This window comes from Argentina silus (assembly GCF_951799395.1).
Source record: "Argentina silus genome assembly, chromosome: 18".
Lineage (NCBI taxonomy): Eukaryota > Metazoa > Chordata > Actinopteri > Argentiniformes > Argentinidae > Argentina > Argentina silus.
In genome coordinates, this window is record NC_139672.1 from 3,978,728 (window position 1) to 3,997,468 (window position 18,741).

Here is an 18,741-nt window from a genome sequence, read left to right on the forward strand (position 1 = left end):
TCTTTCCCTTTAATCGCTGACATTTTCGTTGGGAAAATGGCACAAGCTGGATTTTTCGACCAAGATCAGTTTAACTGCTCAATATGTCTGGATGTACTAAGGGATCCTGTGACCATTCCTTGCGGACATAGTTACTGTTCCGGCTGTATCAAGGGATACTGGGATCAGGACGATTATATCGGGGTTTATGGCTGCCCACAGTGCAGACAGACATTCAACCCTAGGCCTCTACTCGGCAAAAACACCATGCTGGCAGAGGTGGTAGACAGATTTAAGAAGACAAGTCTACACTTACAAGCGAGTCCTCCACGTCAATGTTTCGCCGGACCTGAGGACGTGGAGTGTGACGTTTGTACTGGGAGGAAAAAACAAGCTGTCAAATCGTGCCTCGTTTGTTTGGCCTCCTACTGCGACGCTCACCTGCAGCCTCACTACGAATCGCCAGCTTTCAAGAAGCACAAACTAGTCAAAGCCTCCAAGAAGCTACAGGAGACGATATGCCCTCACCATGACAAACTGCTGGAGGTTTACTGTCGCACCGACCAGCAGTGTATCTGTTACCTCTGCTTGACAGATGAGCACAAAGGCCATGATACAGTTTTAGCTGAAGCAGAAATTACTGAGAAACAGGTAAATCTACTCTATTACGATTATTCCTTTCTATGTTATCGGATAGCTTGTTATTTCATCCTGATTTACTCAAGCCAAGCAGATAGGGTTAATCTATTGTTTAATCTAAGCTAAAGGTTCAAGATTTCAAGCTAAACCCCTGGCACAACCCGTTAGTGTACAGTATCATGGCATAAGAAATACAGAACAATGAGATGATATAAGAAACTACCATTGCGCATGTATGTCAATATAATATAATATGTCATTTAACCACATGTTTATGAACCGTCGATCCTCAGACCCAGCTTGGGGAGCTACAGAGAGGCTCTCAGCAGAGGATCCTGGAGAGAGAGAAGGAGGTGCAGGAACTGAGGCAGGCTATTGGGTCTCTCACTGTGAGTATTGCCATGTTGAAAAGTCTGCTGTTTACTTTTGGTCATGGTCCTCATCCGTTTAGGCAATCAGGAGACTATTTGTAACACATATGTGGTCCTCTGTGGCTCAGTTGGTAGAGCATGGCGCTAACAACGCTTAGGTTGTGGGTTTGATTCCTGCTGGGACCATATGTAATTAAATGTATGCACTCACTGCAATGTAAGTCGCTTTGGATAAAAGTGTCAGCTAAATGGCATACATACATACATACATACATACATATTATTATGTATGATAACCTTATCTTTTTGTCATGCTAGCGTTCTGCACGGGCAGCAGTGGAGGAGAGTGAGAAAGTCTTCACTGAGCTGATACGCTCCATTGAGTTGAAGCGTTTTGAGGTGAGAGAGCTGATTAGAGCCCAGGAGAAGACTGCCGTGAGTCAGGCTGAGGTGCTACTGGCAAAGCTGGAGCAGGAGATCTCTGAGCTGAAGAAGAGAGGTTCAGAGCTGGAGCAGCTGTCACACACGGAGGACCACATCTCATTCCTACAGGTAACTAGTTCTCTGAAAATGTAGATTAGAAACCAAAACAACACTATAGAACAAAAACAGAAACAAAAACAACACTAAATTGGTCCGTCTGCATCTTTATGTTTGTTTCTTATTACAGAGTTGTAAGTCCCTCAGTGCTCCTCCTGTGCTCAGGGACATGCCAGCTGTCACCTTTGACCCCAACTTCACCTTTGGCCTTGTGGTGACCGCTGTGGCTGATTTTAAAGGGCTCTTGGAGGAAGTCTGCCAGGGGGGATTTGTTGGCATCTATGAAAAAGGTAGAGGACAGTGCAACAGAGACATCTGATTGAAATTAAAAATTGAGAAAAACATTGAATAAATGATATTCTTCTGTTTTTACATACTGTACCTCTCACTGCACTTTTTCCTTTCTAGTGAGAGATGTGGCTATAGTGGAGTCCCCAAAGTCCAACTTCCTGACAGAAGCACAAGGTGAGTCAATGTCTTGAGGCACATCTGATGGTTTGTAGGCCCAACTGCATAAAAGAAGCATATTTATTGTCATAGATAGACTTACTAGTTTATTATTATTATTATTATCCAATTTTGACATGATGACACACACCAAAGAAACATACGTTCATGTCAGAGCACATTACTATTAAACACCTGGCTGGCATAACTAGAACATCTATTCTGGGCAGTAGGTGTTTGTTTACTGAGATTGTGTAATGGCAAATAAGGACAGGCTGGAAGGTAAATAAAACCAAAGGATAGCTGAAGCAGTTACTAATGTTCTGTCTCCTCCCAGTGACTTCTGCTACACCTGGTTTAGACCAAAGCCCTGCTGCCTGCATGAACCCCTTCGGGGGTCCAGGACTTGCAGTCCCAACCTTCGGTGGCTTTGTGTTCTCACCATTTGGTAAGTGTAACCCTATCGGCAATTAGAAATGCAAAATTCATAGGCTTTTTTAAAGTGTCTTTAATTTGCACGCAGCACCATAGTTTGAGAAATTCTAGACAAATGGTTCATATGATGTTAATAAAGATAAGATAATCATTTACTAGCAGCACTTGAGCTATCACTACACTTGAGCTATCCCAGTCTTTGCACCTTTCTCTACCCCAGGTTCTCCCAAGATGCTCCTGACTAACTCCACTTCTGTCTGCTCAGGCTCCAAACTCCCCGGCTCCAGACAGAGGCTGATGCAGCGGCGCTCCCACCCCAGGAGGAAGTAGCCCTGGGGGGGCAGAGGCTGTCCAGACATCTGGCTAGAGTGCCGTTATGGAAGACCAAGTCAACCTTAAATTATACATCGTAATTGAATAGTAATTAGCACACCAGTGGTGCCAAAGCTGTTTAATTTTTTTTAAATTTAATTTCTGTTTAATTTCGCATGCGTGTGATGCAGTATTAGTTTTTTATAAAGTTGTTGTTGTATTCTCTGTTTTTATAGAGAGACCTGTAACAATGAATTTTCATCAAGTGTAATATATAACAAGTGTAACATTGTGACATGATTACATTAAAAAAGAAGATTTAACTTTTACAGTCTTGACTTTCTTTGTACACTTTTTATTGGGCTCATAACACAACACAGACACACATCCACACACACACACACAGATCTAAGGACAGAGTTCCTGACAACAGTGGAATCAATGTCATGTTTCACAGATAGAATTCTCAAGCCCGTCTTTGAGTGTTTCCACTAGTGTTTACCTCCCATTGTCCCTATTGTAAATAAGGGCTATTGGGTGACCTCTGTAAAACTGGACTAACAAGTTGACGAACAGTAACTCCATCTACAAGTGTATGTTTGTACACTCAATCTGTTTCAATCTGTTCCATCAGTTCATAAAAATACAAAAAACATCTACATAAACGGTCTCATATTTATCCATTTGAATTGTACTCTAAAGAGTGTGTTGTAGCGTGATTTTGATGAATAACCTGCATGTGTCTGCTTGCCACATTTGCTTACATGGATCAGCCTATTCTCTAGCCCAGCGTTTCCCAACCGCTGTGCCGCGGCACACTAGTGTGCCGTGAGAGATCGTTGGGTGTGCCGTGAGAAATTATCCAATTTCACTTTTTTTTAATTAACATTTATTAATTATTATCTGCAAATAATATGCCATTGTCGAGTGTCTGTGCTGTAATATAGTGACTGGCAGAGTAATGTAATATTCGTCCGGGTGGCTGCAGGTAGCTAATTGCCTCTTTCCTGCATAGAGACAAGAGAAGTAGTGACGCATGCGACAGGTCGTGGTTGACAGTGATGGAGAAGTTTTTAAAATGGAAAAATGCAAACTCCGAACTGGGCCCTGGACAAGATTCTGACCCAGGTGAAGGCCCTAGTATGAGTGGTGGTAAAAAGAACACTGGCCTAGGCTACAGATTCCCAACCGTGATATGCTGACTGTGTAACGCATAAAATGGATTCATGTTGGAAATTGCTCATGGTCGCACATTTAAAAGTAAGAAGTTGTAAGGCAGTAGATTTTGACGAAACAATAAATAACACTAACCCTAACCCTACATTTTAAAAACTGTTCACTGGTGCAGGTGTACGCAACATACGTAACCTATTAGATATAGGAGCAAAACAATATTTGAAGCATTCAAACGATCTAAATGGCCACTTTATTGTCAATATACATTATTTTACACTTTGCAAAAAAATGACCACGTCATTTTAGAATATTGGCAAAGCGAGAACATTTTTTAGCACTGCGTGGGGATTTGCTGGGCATTGTTGTCGTGACAACAGACGCAACAATGCCCCGACGTTTAATGCGCAATAAAAACATAATGATTCTAAAATAGTATTCAGACAAGACTGCTTTGATTTCACACTCAACTTTTCAACCGATTAATTAGCATGCCTTTATTCACAACAAATTAAAGATGGAGAGAGGAACGATTGTTGATCTGCTTAAATCAAAGGACAACACGATTTTTCACCTAAGGCAGACCCTCCAAAATATGTCTACGGGAGACTTTATAGGTAACAATATGCAGATGTGTAGGCTCCAGATGGAGAGAAAGAGCAGAGAGATGACTGCACAGTACCAGGCCGCTCTGAGTGAGAAGGACAAGAAGCTCTACTCTCTCTGGCAGCTCCTAGACAACCACCAGCTAAACGAGCAGAGAACCATCAGGGCCCTGGAGGATAGGTGGAAGAAGGAGAGAGAAGGTCTAGAGACAGGGAGGAGGCATGTTGTTGAGTGGGGACTCTCCACCTTCAAACAAAAAGATGACGTCATTCTTTCTCTTGGCCTCAAAGTGGAGTCCCTTGAGAAGGAGGCCGAAGCTACCAAGGAGAGAGAGAGGAAATGGGTAGAGGAGAGGAGCGAAATGGAGAGCAGGGCGAGAGACGTAGAGGTGAGGGAGATATTCAGGGTCAAAGAGAAAGAGAAGCAAATCAACTATCTCCTTCAGGCTATGGAGAGGTCTAAAAGAAAACAGGACAAAATGGCCAAAGCCCACACAGACCTCCAGAACCTCTGTGCCTCACAGGAGAAGAACTGGAGAGCAGAAAGGGAGGAGATGGAGAGGCAGGCCAGAGAGGCAGAGCAGAGGAAGATGGAGGAGAGAAATGAGATGGCCACCCTCCAACAAACCCTGGAGTCTCTACAAACCCAACTGGATGACATGTCCAAGGCCCACGTGGACCTCCAGACCCTCTTAGCTGCTCAGCAGGAGGAACGGAGAATGGACAATAATGAGAAGACCAGAGAGATAGATAGTCTCAGCGAGGCCCTCTACTCTTCCCAACTCTACTCTGTTCAAATGGAAAAGTCCGCTAGCTGTCTCCGGGCCCTCTCTGTGAGAGAGAGGAAGGAGATGAGGGAGATGGAGAGGAGGATGAACAAGGCTGTGGAGAAGTGTCTGACCAAGGAGAAAGAAGTGGAGACCTTGGAAAGAGAGAGGGAGGAGCTGCGACAGCTGCAGAAGCTGAAGGACTGCGAGGATGAAAAGGAGAGACAGGAGATGAGAGATCAGCTCGCCATGAAGGCCATAGAGCTGGAGAAAGCTGAGAAAAAGGTACAGTACTGGCACTTCAATGAATCATTGGACTTATCTACATTACTTTAATGAAAACAGGGTCAAAAACAGTTGATCATCATGTTATAAAGCCCGAAGTTGTTGTCATTATGTGGTTTTGTACTTTAATACCATATCTCGTTTCAGATCCATTCAAGGAAAGGATTCATGAAGTTCTTCAAGCGACAGAACAGGGCCGACATCCCGGATGGAAAGAAAGTGAATGGCAGGAATGAGAGAGAGAAGAAAAAGAAGGAGTCCTGTTAAGGATGATTGCGGTCCTTCTTTTTATTTTTGCAAACCCTCCCCACCACCCCCCCCCCCCCCCCACACACACTTTTCCTACCTTCCCATCAACCCCCCCCCAGTCCCGTCCTCCAGCCCCCCAGCCCTCCAGCTCCCTAGCCTCCTAGCTCCCTAGCCCCTAGCCCCCAGCCCCCTAGCTCCCTAGCCTCCAGCCCCCTAGCCCCCAGCCCCCTAGCCCCCAGCCCCCTAGCTCCCTAGCCTCCAGCCCTCCAGCCCCCTAGCCCCCAGCCCTCAGCCCCCAACTCTCTCTCCCTCCCCCCTCCTCCCTCTCTCCATCCCTAACCCTAACCCTAACCCTAACCCAATTCTCCTTATAGTCTTATTTTGATCCTTATAGCATTTTCTGTCAAATGGACTGAGATAAATAAACCATCTGATTATCTCCTAAACACCATGACTGAAGTACATCATTGACTTGTATTCTTTTTCCATTGTGTTTATCATCCACCCACTCTCATTCAAGTTCACTTTGTTCTAGCTTAGACTTCCACAGTCTCAATGTCTAGCTCTCATTTAGCCAGTCTGAGTAATGTGCGTGTGTGCATGCATGTGTGTGTGTGTGTGTGTGTGTGTGCCTGTGCGTGTGTGTGTGTGTGTTTGTTTGTGTATGTGTGTTTGCATATAGGTAGACGTGTGTGTTTGTGTGTGTGTGTGTGTGTGTGTGTGTGTGTGTGTGTGTGTGTGTGTGTTTGTGTGTGTGTGTGTCTGTGTCTGTCGCTCTCCTTATGTTATGCCAACACACTTAAATATGACTAATACTGTAGGACTACACACAAGCTGCTGTTGTTATAGTTTATAACTTATTTATAACTCATTTTGACATTTTACATTTACACTTTAGCCATTCAACGCTCTTTTCTAGAGCCACGTATGCACAATAGGTGCAGTTGTCTAAAGTCAGTGAAACAATATATCACAATCATTGCAAGTAGGCTAATCATTGTGCACAAGTGCAGGTCCCTCACAAGTAGGAAATATTGGGAAGTGCAATGGTGGTTATTAGAACAGTGCCTCTACTCCCACTCTAGAAATCTGAATTCATCTACTGTAGGTGTAGTTGCGCAGATGTCTCACACGCGAAGCGTATGAAGAAACGCATGCCCTAATATCGGGACAGATTCGTAATTATTTGAGTTGAGTAGATTCTGCGATTACAACAGATTAATAAAGAGTTATTTGATTAGGATAGCAGTCTGTTGTATTGTAGCATACAAGTACCGTACGTGTACTGTGCGTAGTCCTACTTTGAAGTCCCCGAACTCCGTGCGTAAAAATATATCCAAATTACCAGTAGCCTAGCCCCTGCTCTTGATTGGACGCCGCAGGCTGTGTGGGGTGAAACTGGAGAACCATTCATCCACACTTACCACCCACACCCACCTCCAGCACACACCCATCTTTGTCTCTCTCAGTTCCTGTTCGTATTAGCGGAGAATGGCAACAACAAGTATTTCAGTAGATCAGGACCATTTCTGTTGTCCAGTGTGTCTGGACTTGCTGGGGGACCCGGTGACTATTCCCTGTGGACACAGCTATTGTACAGGTTGTATTGAGGACTACTGGAACAAGAACAAGCATAAAGGGATGTACAGCTGCCCCCAGTGCAGGCAGAGCTTCAACCCAAGACCAGTTCTGAGTAGGAACACTGTGCTGGCTGAGGTGGTGGAGAAGTTCCAGAGGACAGAATTCCAAGCAGCACCTCCTCGGTGTAGTCCTAAGCCTGAGGATGCTAGGTGTGATGTTTGCGCTGGGAGAAAGAACACAGCTGTTAAATCATGTCTGGTGTGTATGGCCTCCTACTGTGAGACTCATCTTAAAGTACATGAAGAGCACTATCCAGACAAAGCACACAAACTGATCCAAGCTTTGAGCCAGCTGAAGGAGAAGCTGTGCCCTCGTCATGACAAACTGCTTAGAGTTTACTGTCGAACTGATAACCAGGGTGTTTGTACTCAGTGTACAAAGGAAAGACACAAGGGTCATGACACCGTCTCCGTGGCAGCAGAAAGAATAGCGCAACAGGTATCATTACTCTCTCATTTGGCTGTCATACACTCCCAGGAGAAATGACACTACTCTTTGAACTTAAACTTCTGTTGAGAAATTGCTTCGAAATATCTTTATCATACAAGGCATAATGATAATTCTTCCTTATAATTCCCCATAGAGACAGTTGGAGGAGGCATTCATGAGATCTAAACAGAAAGTCAAGGAGAGAGAGAAGGAGCTCAGACATGTTGTGAGATATATCAAGGTGAGTACAGAACCATTTAAAGGGACTGTACCAGGGGAGGCTGGTAGAGGTAGAATGACTGGATGACAGGCTCATTGCAATGCATGGAACAGAATGAGGAATGGTATCAAACACGTTTACATGCATGAGCCCGTCCTCTGATTTCTACCTCCACCAGTACATGACATGAGAAATAGGTAACTTTAATATTGCATACAGACCTGCACTAATCAGTATCATTTTGTAGGAAACCATACCACAGCACACACAGTATAGTATGACAAACAAACAAGGAACACATCATTCATATAGAATATTATGCGTAACTGTACAACTATAACACCCTCCAACCAGCATTCTACAGACGCAGCAGTGGAGGACAGTGAGAGGATCTTCACAAAGCTGATCCGCTCCATTGAGAACCAGCACCGTGAGGTGGGAGAACTGATCAGAGCCCAGGAGAAGAGTGCTTTGAGCCAGGCTGAGGGACTTCTCAAGAGGGTTGGAAGGGAGTTGGATGAGCTGGAGAGGAGAGACACGGAGCTGGAGCAGCTTTCACTCACAGAGGACCACATCCACTTCCTTCAGGTCACTTTACTGATGTCACTTTATTTGAATTTTGACTTTCTATTCATTTGAATAGACACATCCTGATACCAAAGTGACTTCCTCTCCCCACTTTCAAGCCATTTATTATTCATTGTGTGTTATCTTCCTCCTTGATAGAGGTGCAAGTCTCTCTATTCCCCTGTGAAGAGTGTGGACTTCGCCTGCGTTGATGTCCATCCGTATCTTTTGCACAAAACTGTGAGAGGATCACTTGCTGATCTGAAAGACCGTCTGGAGGACGTGTGTGAGAGAGAGCTTATCAAGATCTCTGATAAAGGTAGCTAAAGCTTCAACAGTATTCATCAAAATAAACACATTTGACTGACAGGCTGCAGAGAATAACAACCACAATGAATGATGTTCTCTCCCTTTTCTTATCTGTAGTGAAAGAGGAGCAGAGTTCACTGAAGGGAACCAGCCAACAGACCTCTAGTCAGACAGGTATGTCAGCTGAATCCTAGCATATCAAAACCAATCATTTCATTGTGGTAAAGAGCAGAACTTGTTTCTACCAATTTTAATCTCGTTCTCTCTTCTCCCTGACAGTGAAAAACACAGACCCACCCCACATCTCAGAGCCAAGGACAAGATCAGAGTTTCTACAATGTAAGCAATCGTCATTTGATTAACAATCTTGTGAAAAAGAACTTGACATATGACTCATCATAACGCAAATTATTACCACAGGACCCTGACAACCCAAACTATTTTCTGCACCCAGACACTACTGCCATGATGCTAGACGTGAACACCGCAAACCCCTATCTCAGCCTCTCCGATGGGAGGAGGGAGGCGACGACGCAGGGTGAACCTCGGCCATACCCGGACCACCCCGAACGGTTCACCAGCTGGGCCCAGGTCCTGTGTAGGAGGGCCCTCTCCGGCCGCTGCTACTGGGAGGCAGAGTGGGGCGGCAGTAGGGGGGTCTCCATAGGAGTCTGCTACAGCGGAATGACCAGGCACGGAGGGGGAAGCGACTGCAAGCTGGGACACAACTCTAAATCCTGGAGTCTGGACTGTTCTCATTCCGGCTGCTCTTTACAACACGATAAGCACAGCGTGGCGATAGCTGTTCCCTGCTCCAGAAGGATTGGCGTGTATCTGGACTCCAGGGCTGGAACTCTGTCTTTCTACAGCGTCACGGACACCGTGACCCTCCTTCACAGACTCAAGGCGGCCTTCACTCAGCCCCTCTACCCAGGGTTCTGGGTGGGGCTGGGGTCCACTTTGAAATTGTGCTCTACTAATAAACATCCCGCATGAACTGTTCGCTATACTGTAATGTTACTTATTTATTTCTTAGTATATGTATATGTCTTACTCAATACTGTTGTAAGTCGCTTTGGATAAAAGCGTCTGCTAAATGTCAAATGTACACAATCTTCACCTTCCCCTTTCAGAGTGTGAATCCTAAAAGAAACCAGGACACATGTTTGTGCTTTAAAGCTCAGCATTTTATTATCAACCGTGCAAGCCGAGAGCAGCAGTAACAGCTGTGGATGACGTGGGGGAAGGTGGGGCTTAGATCTTGTTGAAGGCAGCAATGTCGACACTCTGGACCTGAAATGGACAAACAAACAAACATTTAGGGTGAATGCTCATCATCATCAAAGCTTTATCATTGTGATTTTATTTATTTTGTATATTTGATGAATCAATAAAGATCAACTAATAAAGTTGGGTTCAGTACATGGTGCGCCATTTTTTATGTTGCGTAAAAATACGGTATAAAATACATGATTTTCCGTATTAAAATTGTTATGTTTTGGGCAGTGTTTATGATGCTAACGACAGCGAGTGGTCTCCTGGGCTGGCGGGTGCTTACGTAGTCTTCGAACTTGGTGATCTCCTCCTCCAGCATGTCTGTTCCCACCTTGTCGTCCTCCACCACACACTGGATCTGGAGCTTCTTGATGCCGTAACCCACGGGCACCAGCTTTGAGGAGCCCCACAGCAGACCGTCAGCCTGCACTGTACGCACACACTCCTCCAGCTTAGCCATGTCTGTCTCATCATCCCACTGGAGGGAGGGAGGGAGGGAGGGAGAGAGAGAGAGATAATTAGATACACAAAGCTTAGTGACTAATCATGCTAAACAGATTATACAGCTCTCTACAACACAAGGAGAAGACTTGCACTGTAGAGACAATAAATGAGTCAATAAGATTGGCTTGTTGTGGCCTTCAGAACAGTGAGACGGAGGACAGTGGGGTGGGGGGGCAGGGGGGGTGAGGGGTACGTACAGGCTTAACGTCGAGCAGGATGGAAGACTTTGCGATGAGGGTGGGTTTCTTGGACTTCTTGGCGGCGTATGCGGCCACCCTCTCCTCCTTGAGGCGTTCCGCCTCTTCGTCTTCCTCCTCGTCACTGCCGAACAGGTCGATGTCGCTGTCTTCATCGTCGCCGTTCTGCTCCACCACCTTGACCTGGTGGACGGGGACGGCCTGAGCGGAGGAAAGGAAGGGAACATTATTACTCACATTTTTAACAATACCGTTTCTAACACTACATTCAGGCCAAGCTTTTTGGCACTAGTAAGTAAGAGTTTACTGGTGAACTGAATCCTTACACCCATCATTAGCCCTGTGTGTCCCTCACCTTGGCAAATGGGACAGCGGAGGGGGACTTCTCCAACAGGCACACTCTGGACTCCAGCTTGAACATGGCTGCTCTGAGGTCCTCCACCACTGAGACACACACAGAGCAAGACAAGATCAATAACCGTGCGGGAGGAAGAGAGCATCACATTTCATCAAAGACGATATATACAGTTCTTTCTCTCTCACCTTTTTGCAGACTCTGGTTCTCCAGCTCCAGGCTCTTCATTCGTGAGACGAGCTCCTGGTCTCCTCCAGCGTGTGAGCTTGACTGTAGAGTAGACAAACACAGACTGGTCAACGACTGGGAGGCAGTAAGGTCACAGTGACGGCGACATGGGGGGGGGGGGGGGGACTTGCTCATTTCAGTGCCATAGAACAGTGTCTAAAGAGTGACTGACAGGTAACCCAACACAGGAACATGGGGTGACAGTCCCTTATAAGACACAGGTGAGGCATGAATGCACTCCAACACGCCGACATGCTGGGCTGGAGAAACACAGTTAACACCATGCTTCAGAGACAGACACACGCTCTACCCAGAGCTCAGACCTCCGGAATGTAACGCTCCAAGCCCCTCAGTATCATCATCATTAGCTAATGCTTCCACTTACAACGCTAAGCGCTGTGTAAACAACATGATTTCTTCAGGAGGCAATCTCAACACACGTTTTCAGAGGGTGAACATGCAGGTCTGCCCCCAGACAAATTATTTTAGTAGGGGTGTGTGTGTGTGTGTTTGTGTGAAGGGGAGGGAGGGCGAGGCATTCAAGGGTCTTGTGGCAGTCACACGCCATTCCAGGGAGCAGAGCACCACCAAACACATGCAGCTCTCCGCTGGAGGCCCTTACGGTGCGGTGCTGGCGTTTCTGGGGGCGGGAGTGGCCTCTGCCTGACTGCAGGGCGGTCTTCACCTGGGCCCGGCGGTTAATAAAGGGATGGTGGGGGTTAAGGGAAGGAAGAAAGGGCAGAGGAAAGAGAGAGAGAGAGAGAGAGAGGCAGATTGTAGTGCTATACATAAACACCCAGTTACATACAGAGAGAGAAGTAAGGATTGTAGGCGTGGAGGCTACATCTGCACCCAGATAGAGATCGAGAGAGAGAGAGAGTTATTAGGAATTGGACTGAGATAACGGTTTGCTAATGACAAAAGAGGAAGGAATTAGGCAGTAGAGACAAGGGCCAGCTCCATAGGTCATTGGTCTTGCGTCAGCAATGTCCTGCTTTTGATCAAGGAACTGTGTTCAATATTGACACTTCTGAAATAGAGGAATGTGACCGATTGAAACCATTTAGCATTACGTAGCTAAAGGGCATCAGCCTTAATCTGACAAACATAATTGACTGAACTACATCAATTCCTTTTTTCTGGTACACCGCTGACGTGTGTCACACTAATGACGATGGATCTGATCTTTCAAGCAACAGCCACTGATGTGACATTTCAGCATGAAAATCACTGGTGTGCAACCGTCTATGGAAACCCAACACAGCGTCAACGCATTACCTGCAGTAAATACACAACGCTTTACAAACTGACCATATCTCTCACACACACACATTGCTAGACGATGCAGATCATTCATTAATATGTGCAGGAATCAAGATGATGGTTACTCATCACACAAGAGCGTGGGCAAGCAGGCTTCAGAGGACAGTGATGAGATGGGCAACGTGAGGTTAAAAAAACAAAGCACAGCACCTCCACACAGTTGGACATTAGACATCAGTACTCATTTCATTTAGGGGGAATAAGTACATTACTAACTCTGTATTACACAGGATACTGAAATATTAGCTCATGTTACGACCCCCCCAACAAGGGATTATGACTGTGTTATAAACTGTAGCGGTGCTGTTATTCCCCCCTGTACTGGAGCCGGTGCCAGTACACTAGAAGTACAGGACTTCCTGGGACAGGGGGGATTGTGGGACATTAAGAGTACAGTACTCACTCCGTCTAGGGATTTCTGGATATTCTGGCGGGCGTTAGCAATTTCCTGCAGGATGGCACTAGTTTCTCTCTCCTGCGGCCAGGGTGAGGGGTGGCACGACGGTGGGAAGGGGTGGGTGGGTGGGTGGGAGAGAGGAGCAGGTCAAACAGACAGAAGCAGGCAAGCCGACAGACACATGACGCTGTGGCCCATTTCCCCACCCTTCTCCTGAATGTGTGTGTGTGGTACACGGGTGCAGACTTGTGGAGAAGGGTGGAGAACTGAGACGCAGCAATAAACAGACAGACTAGGTAGGGCGAGGCATCCAACCACTTACTCACACACACACACACACACACACACACACACACACACACACACACACACACACACACACACACACACACACACACATGTAGGCCAGGTTCAAGCAGTACAGGCAGCGCATGGTCTGTTTTGACATATGCAGCGATGGGTGAGCATGGATGGTGAAACTGGAGATGAAGACTCGACACATTCTGGCAGGCCAGAGGCTAGCAGCACACAGGAGAGCACATACACAGAGTGTACCAGGAGTGAGAGACGCACTGGGGAGGTGTCCTAACTCAATGGACATTGACACAGGCACCAATTTGAACAGTGAGGACAGCTGCCAAAGCACTTGATGACTGCCATCAGCTGAGCTACTTTAAGTTTAGTGGCTTAACTCACACGCATCCCCACATAGTTCAGAGCAGCATTCTGTGTGTGTGTGTGTGTGTGTGTGTGTGAGATGCGACAGCCCTTGTGGAAAAGACCAATGATTGACAGGCCATGCAGCTGCTGCCATCAGAAGCAACATGAGCTTCAAGCAGCCTTCCCAGACATGCTGCACACAGTTCGTTGCTATCTGAGATGGCTGCAACAGTCAGCCCCCAAACCCCTGCCTGATCACTGCGCTCTTCCACCTCGGCTGGCTGTCTGGCACCGCCGCCCCTACGTGGATGCCCATCTCTTCAGGCTACATCTTAACTGTCCCTCCTAAAGACCTCTTCATCCCCACTACCCCCCTGTGCAAGTTTATCTCCTGTAACTAAAGGGGGAAAAAAAAGAAAAAAAGAAAGAAAGAAAATCTTCCTCTTTCTAGCATTGGGACTGCCAATAGCCTGTGGTCCTACCATAGATTAATTTTTCTTACGATGACTGATGGATAGATGATTCACTTAGTCAAATGTATTTGTTGTAAGTCGCTTTAGATAAAGGCGCTTTCTGCTAAATGCCATAAATGTAAATGAGCCCCAGGCGTCCATCCATGAGGGCCTTAATTCAGCCTTGTAGCAGGATGTCTCTCAGACACACACACAGCTCTGTATGGTAACCTTAACAGGGTACGACACTGCAGCACAATCATAGCTAAGATAAAAGGTTTTCCAAACCTTTCAACTTGTATATCACCAAATACATCTTAAAGCATGAATGTGATCATTATGATTGGCCTTATTGGGATGGCCGCCCCTGGCTTGTTCAGGACCAGCTTTCCGTGGTCCATCTAACTGCTCTGTGATCCGGGGGGGGGGGGGGCAGGACTTAAACCGTACCTGGTGATGGGAGGGGCCGTTGGCTCCCTCGTAGAAGCGTGTCTCGGCCTCGTCATATTTGGACTTCTCGAACCAGATGTTCTCCTGGGCAAGGCACTCTAGTCCACTCATCTTGATACTGGGAGGGAGAAAGAGAGGGGAGAAAATTGGTCACAGTGTAAAAAAATTTAATAAATAAAACTAACTCCTTTACAGTGACATTAGTTGAATAGATGGGATGCCGGCTAGAGTGACTTAGACTGCACTGCACAGCATACCACTAGATAACAGATAGAATTAGGAAGCTGGCCATGAACAGTTTTTACTGCATCAAAACACCGTGCAAAGTCACAGACGAGATCATGGCAGGAACAACGAGAGGGGCAACAAGACAGACTGCAAAACCAAATCGAAGATAAACAAGCGCGTGGTAAAACAAGCACACAAAAACAGACCTAGATATCTGTTTCCTAAAAGTAGCCACATCATATTCGCTTGTTCAAGTGGCATGTGAACACATTTGCAATAGGCTATTTATTATGTTAATTTTTTTTAAATCAACAATTTGTTTAAATACATGTTAAGACCAGACATGAGGCCAGGAGCAGTTATCACCCTTTAGTGATGCATTAAAACCCCCCAGACAGGCATGTATCCGTTCCCCTCTCTTTGCAATAAAACTGCCCCGTCTGCAAACAGTAGATTTAGCAGAACAATGGTTTGGCTATTGCCCACCACTCCCCCTTTATAGGAGGTTAGGCTGGGCCACTGGGGACGTCTATGGATATAGCTAGCATCAGAGAGGGGGCTTAAAAATGAGGAATAGGGGGCTTAGAAATGAGGAATGAGGGTCTTACATACAGATGGGCCCCTCGTGTCACACTGCCCAAAGCCATACAATATTAGGAACTGGTCACATCTATCTACATAAAGCTTTATGGACGAAATAAAGAACAACAAAACAAAAATCAAAACCCACACAGAATAGGCTAGTTAGCTCAAATGAAAAAGGGCCAAACAAAAATGCAGACAGACCGAAAAAATAATAATTAAATTATAATCAAAACCAAAAATACAGTTTCAAAACAAGTCAAACGTCTCTCCCATTCCCTGAGGGGGGTTGTCATACTTGTCCCTTCGTGGCCTGCCTTCGTTCTCAGAGAAACCTCTCCTCCTGCCCCCTCTGTAGCCCCCCCTTCCCCGTCCTCCTCCGTTGGCCTCCTCGGAGGAGGAGCGGTTGCGGTTCCTGCCCGGCTGGCGACGGGGGGTGCCAGGGGAGGGGGTCTGCTCCTGGTCCTGGTGGGTCTGCTGCTGGCCGTTGGTGCGTTTGGCGCGGAAGGTGAGGGTGCGGGAGGTGTTGGGTGCCCTGGAGGGTGGGTTGTTCCTGGGGGAGGATGATAGCGATGGGTTTCCGTTCCCCAGGCTGCCGCCGGCCATCCTCCTGCGGTAGGTGCTTTCGGCCTCCTCGTAGGCGCTGCGGTCATACCACACGTGGTCCCCCTGCATGCCCTGGAGGACAGGGCTCTGGCCGTAGGGACCAGCCTCCATCAGGGCACGGGCCGCCCACTCCTCCTCGGCCCCAGAGCCCTGGCTCTCAGATTGGGACAAGCGGGTCGGTCTCCTCTGCCTCCTCCCCACGTGGATGTCATCTCCATTCAGATTAACTCTCTCCTGGGTTGTTGGTCCGTTCCCCTGTCTTAACCCCCCTGCAGCAGGTGGATTCTGGGGCCTGCCTCCACGATGGGGGTTAGGCCTGGGCTGATCCATTGGTTGGTTATAGGGGTCTCTTCGATCCATCTTAGGTCACGAATCAGCAGAGAGAAAGAGAGACAAAGGGAGAAGCGACAGGGAGAAGCTAGGGGATACGTTTAGAGAGAAGTTAGTATCAGAGAGAAAAATGCAGGTTAGGAGGACACAAGGAAGTGCTTTTCAAAGCTCAAAACCAGCACAGCTGGGTTTTGGTGAGCCCGAGACACTGAGGATTCATAACAATAAACTTGCATGTGAACATCTACTTGACAACAATTGTTGTCAAGAATAGCTCTCATTCTCAAACATTGGAGAGATTTAGAATTGCCATACTGATGCAATGCATTCCTCTAACATGGTATGCATCTTAGTAAGTGTGAATATAGTAAGTTGTGGCAGAAAAAAATAAAATAATCACTCACATTGGATGTTCAAAACCAAAACAGAACAGTACAAGCAATGTATGCAATACACAAAAAGCATAGCCTACTTCACAAAAGCTGAACAGTCAATATGCAGTCTGACATTAGTCCAAGATATTAGGCAATGATAAACATGGATTATCTATATCCAACATAGACATGTATCAAATAACGTGAGATATTGTTGTTGGAACTATTCACACTAGCGATATTCAGTTGCATTATTAGAAAAATGATGGTCAAAATTTCAAATTGTAGAATAAAACTTTATTGTCACAATGCAATCCAAGCACAGCCATGACATGCCTGCTACTTGCAATGTTGCAAGATGTCAGCGAAAAACTGAACAAAAGAACTACAAAGAGCTGCTGGACAATTCACACAACTCAGACAACTTCCTTTCATTCATGCATAGTCATTACTTTGACACAACAGCCAAGCAAACTAAAACCACGTTTAGCAGATTAACAGCGAATTTAACAGGGAGACCATTTTGCAACGTATTTATTCATGTGCAAACCATGAATCACATTTCTGTTATTTTCACTTTAGACAGTTATGGACATTCAGGCTTCTGTGGATAATGAGCATCACTTCAAATCAAGTGCTACTGCAATACACCAGTCTTCATAACGAGAACACTCACCTTTTACTTGTTCAGTGAGAAAAGAAAGCAGACTAGATACGGCGTCCTTTAAACATGACATGACCCATAAAGGAAAAGTGATACGATGAGTTTTACACAGTCACTAAGAAAGTGGTTTGTCACTACATTTGCATTTCATAACAGTGTCACAAAAGTTGAAGACGATAGACCCTGAGGCATTCATAAATACAAGACAGGCTCTCAAGGTCTCAAATAGCAAACTTTGCCGGCACAGGTAATAGTAACATTATATAAAAACTAAACCTGGACAAATTGGTTCAGATAATCACTTGTTATTTCATATCTATGCTCACTTACACCTAATTAGCTTGTCAAACATTTGTTGTTCACTAAAAACATGTTAATTGGAGCAGACTGCGAGTGGGGCACGTTTCAGCCAAAGCCTGTGGCAATCTGTGCAATGCATAACGCCTATCTATCATCTGTTGCACTGAAACTTCATCTGAAGTTTGACATGGACACGCAGCAGTTCAACCGGCCACGTGGCGCTGAATAAACCACATTTGAGCATGTATTTGGACTTCACAAGTAGTGAAGTGAACTGGAAATACTCAGTGGTTTGAAAAATGGTATTTGTTTCACTCACTCTGAATTTTATCGCTGTTTATAGTTGGATGGGAAGTCTGTGCGTGCTCTCGGCTGTAATCCGATGATCGAAGAGAACTAGAACAGATGGACAGTGAGTACTCGTTCAAACCGGCGGGGGGTGGAGAGTTGACTAATTTCACGTTTATGCCATCAGTGACAGTATGTAAATGTTTTGAATGAATATAAATCGACATGTAAAACTCGAGTGTTCTACCTGAATCTGTTTTACACGACAGCTAAAACCTAGTGTATGTTTTAATACTTTCCATTGTACTTTCTAAATTGGTATGATCCAAAAAACTCGTTATATCTTAGTAAACTACATTTCCCTTGAAGCACTAGCCACCCGAGAATCCAGGTAAAGTTCTGTTGCAAAAACACATCTCGAGAATTAGTTGAGACACCGTATTTCAAAAAGTTACTTATGTGAGCTGTTGAACACAAAATCAGGGTACTTTATTAATCAATGATTGTTTCTTTTCTTAAATAATATTGTGATGTCACTTGTGTGCGCCATTGTAGTCCTT

The 18,741-nt window shown here is 45.7% G+C and overlaps 2 protein-coding genes across 3 annotated transcripts; one reads left to right on the forward strand and one right to left on the reverse strand.

Annotated features, from left to right (window-relative positions):
* The first annotated feature begins 4 nt into the window (after positions 1-4).
* LOC310819186 (uncharacterized protein) lies at positions 5-10,285 on the forward strand. The gene is made up of 15 exons (XM_083690430.1): positions 5-630; positions 912-1,007; positions 1,308-1,541; positions 1,660-1,819; positions 1,938-1,994; positions 2,314-2,424; positions 2,632-2,737; positions 4,536-5,067; positions 7,288-7,881; positions 8,027-8,113; positions 8,447-8,680; positions 8,819-8,978; positions 9,086-9,142; positions 9,248-9,307; positions 9,423-10,285. Exons 1-15 carry the CDS (start codon positions 37-39, stop codon positions 9,962-9,964), a joined length of 3,624 nt encoding a protein of 1,207 aa, XP_083546556.1. The 5' UTR covers positions 5-36; the 3' UTR covers positions 9,965-10,285.
* On the reverse strand, positions 10,134-18,296 carry eef1da (eukaryotic translation elongation factor 1 delta a (guanine nucleotide exchange protein)). 2 transcript variants are annotated; one of them, XM_083690017.1, is made up of 8 exons: positions 18,213-18,296; positions 14,810-14,927; positions 13,254-13,325; positions 11,488-11,569; positions 11,300-11,388; positions 10,945-11,145; positions 10,527-10,721; positions 10,134-10,261 (listed from the first exon to the last, which is right to left on the reverse strand). In XM_083690017.1, the coding sequence occupies exons 2-8, from the start codon at positions 14,918-14,920 to the stop codon at positions 10,223-10,225; spliced, it is 789 nt and encodes a 262-aa protein (XP_083546143.1). In that variant the 5' UTR covers positions 14,921-14,927; positions 18,213-18,296; the 3' UTR covers positions 10,134-10,222. The 2 variants fall into 2 exon arrangements, with proteins under 2 accessions (XP_083546143.1, XP_083546144.1); XM_083690018.1 differs by lacking the exon at positions 13,254-13,325.
* Positions 18,297-18,741: the final 445 nt, after the last annotated feature.

Coding starts and splice junctions, on each gene's coding strand:
- LOC310819186 (XM_083690430.1), top strand. CDS start 37: ATGGCACAAGCTGGATTTTTCGACCAAGATCAGTTTAACTGCTCAATA. Junction 631..911: donor CAGAAATTACTGAGAAACAG/GTAAATCTACTC, acceptor GTCGATCCTCAG/ACCCAGCTTGGGGAGCTACA. Junction 2,738..4,535: donor CGCTCCCACCCCAGGAGGAA/GTAGCCCTGGGG, acceptor GCAGATGTGTAG/GCTCCAGATGGAGAGAAAGA.
- eef1da (XM_083690017.1), bottom strand. CDS start 14,920: ATGAGTGGACTAGAGTGCCTTGCCCAGGAGAACATCTGGTTCGAGAAG. Junction 11,389..11,487: donor GAACCAGAGTCTGCAAAAAG/GTGAGAGAGAAA, acceptor TGTGTGTCTCAG/TGGTGGAGGACCTCAGAGCA. Junction 11,146..11,299: donor CCGCTGTCCCATTTGCCAAG/GTGAGGGACACA, acceptor TCCTCCGCTCAG/GCCGTCCCCGTCCACCAGGT.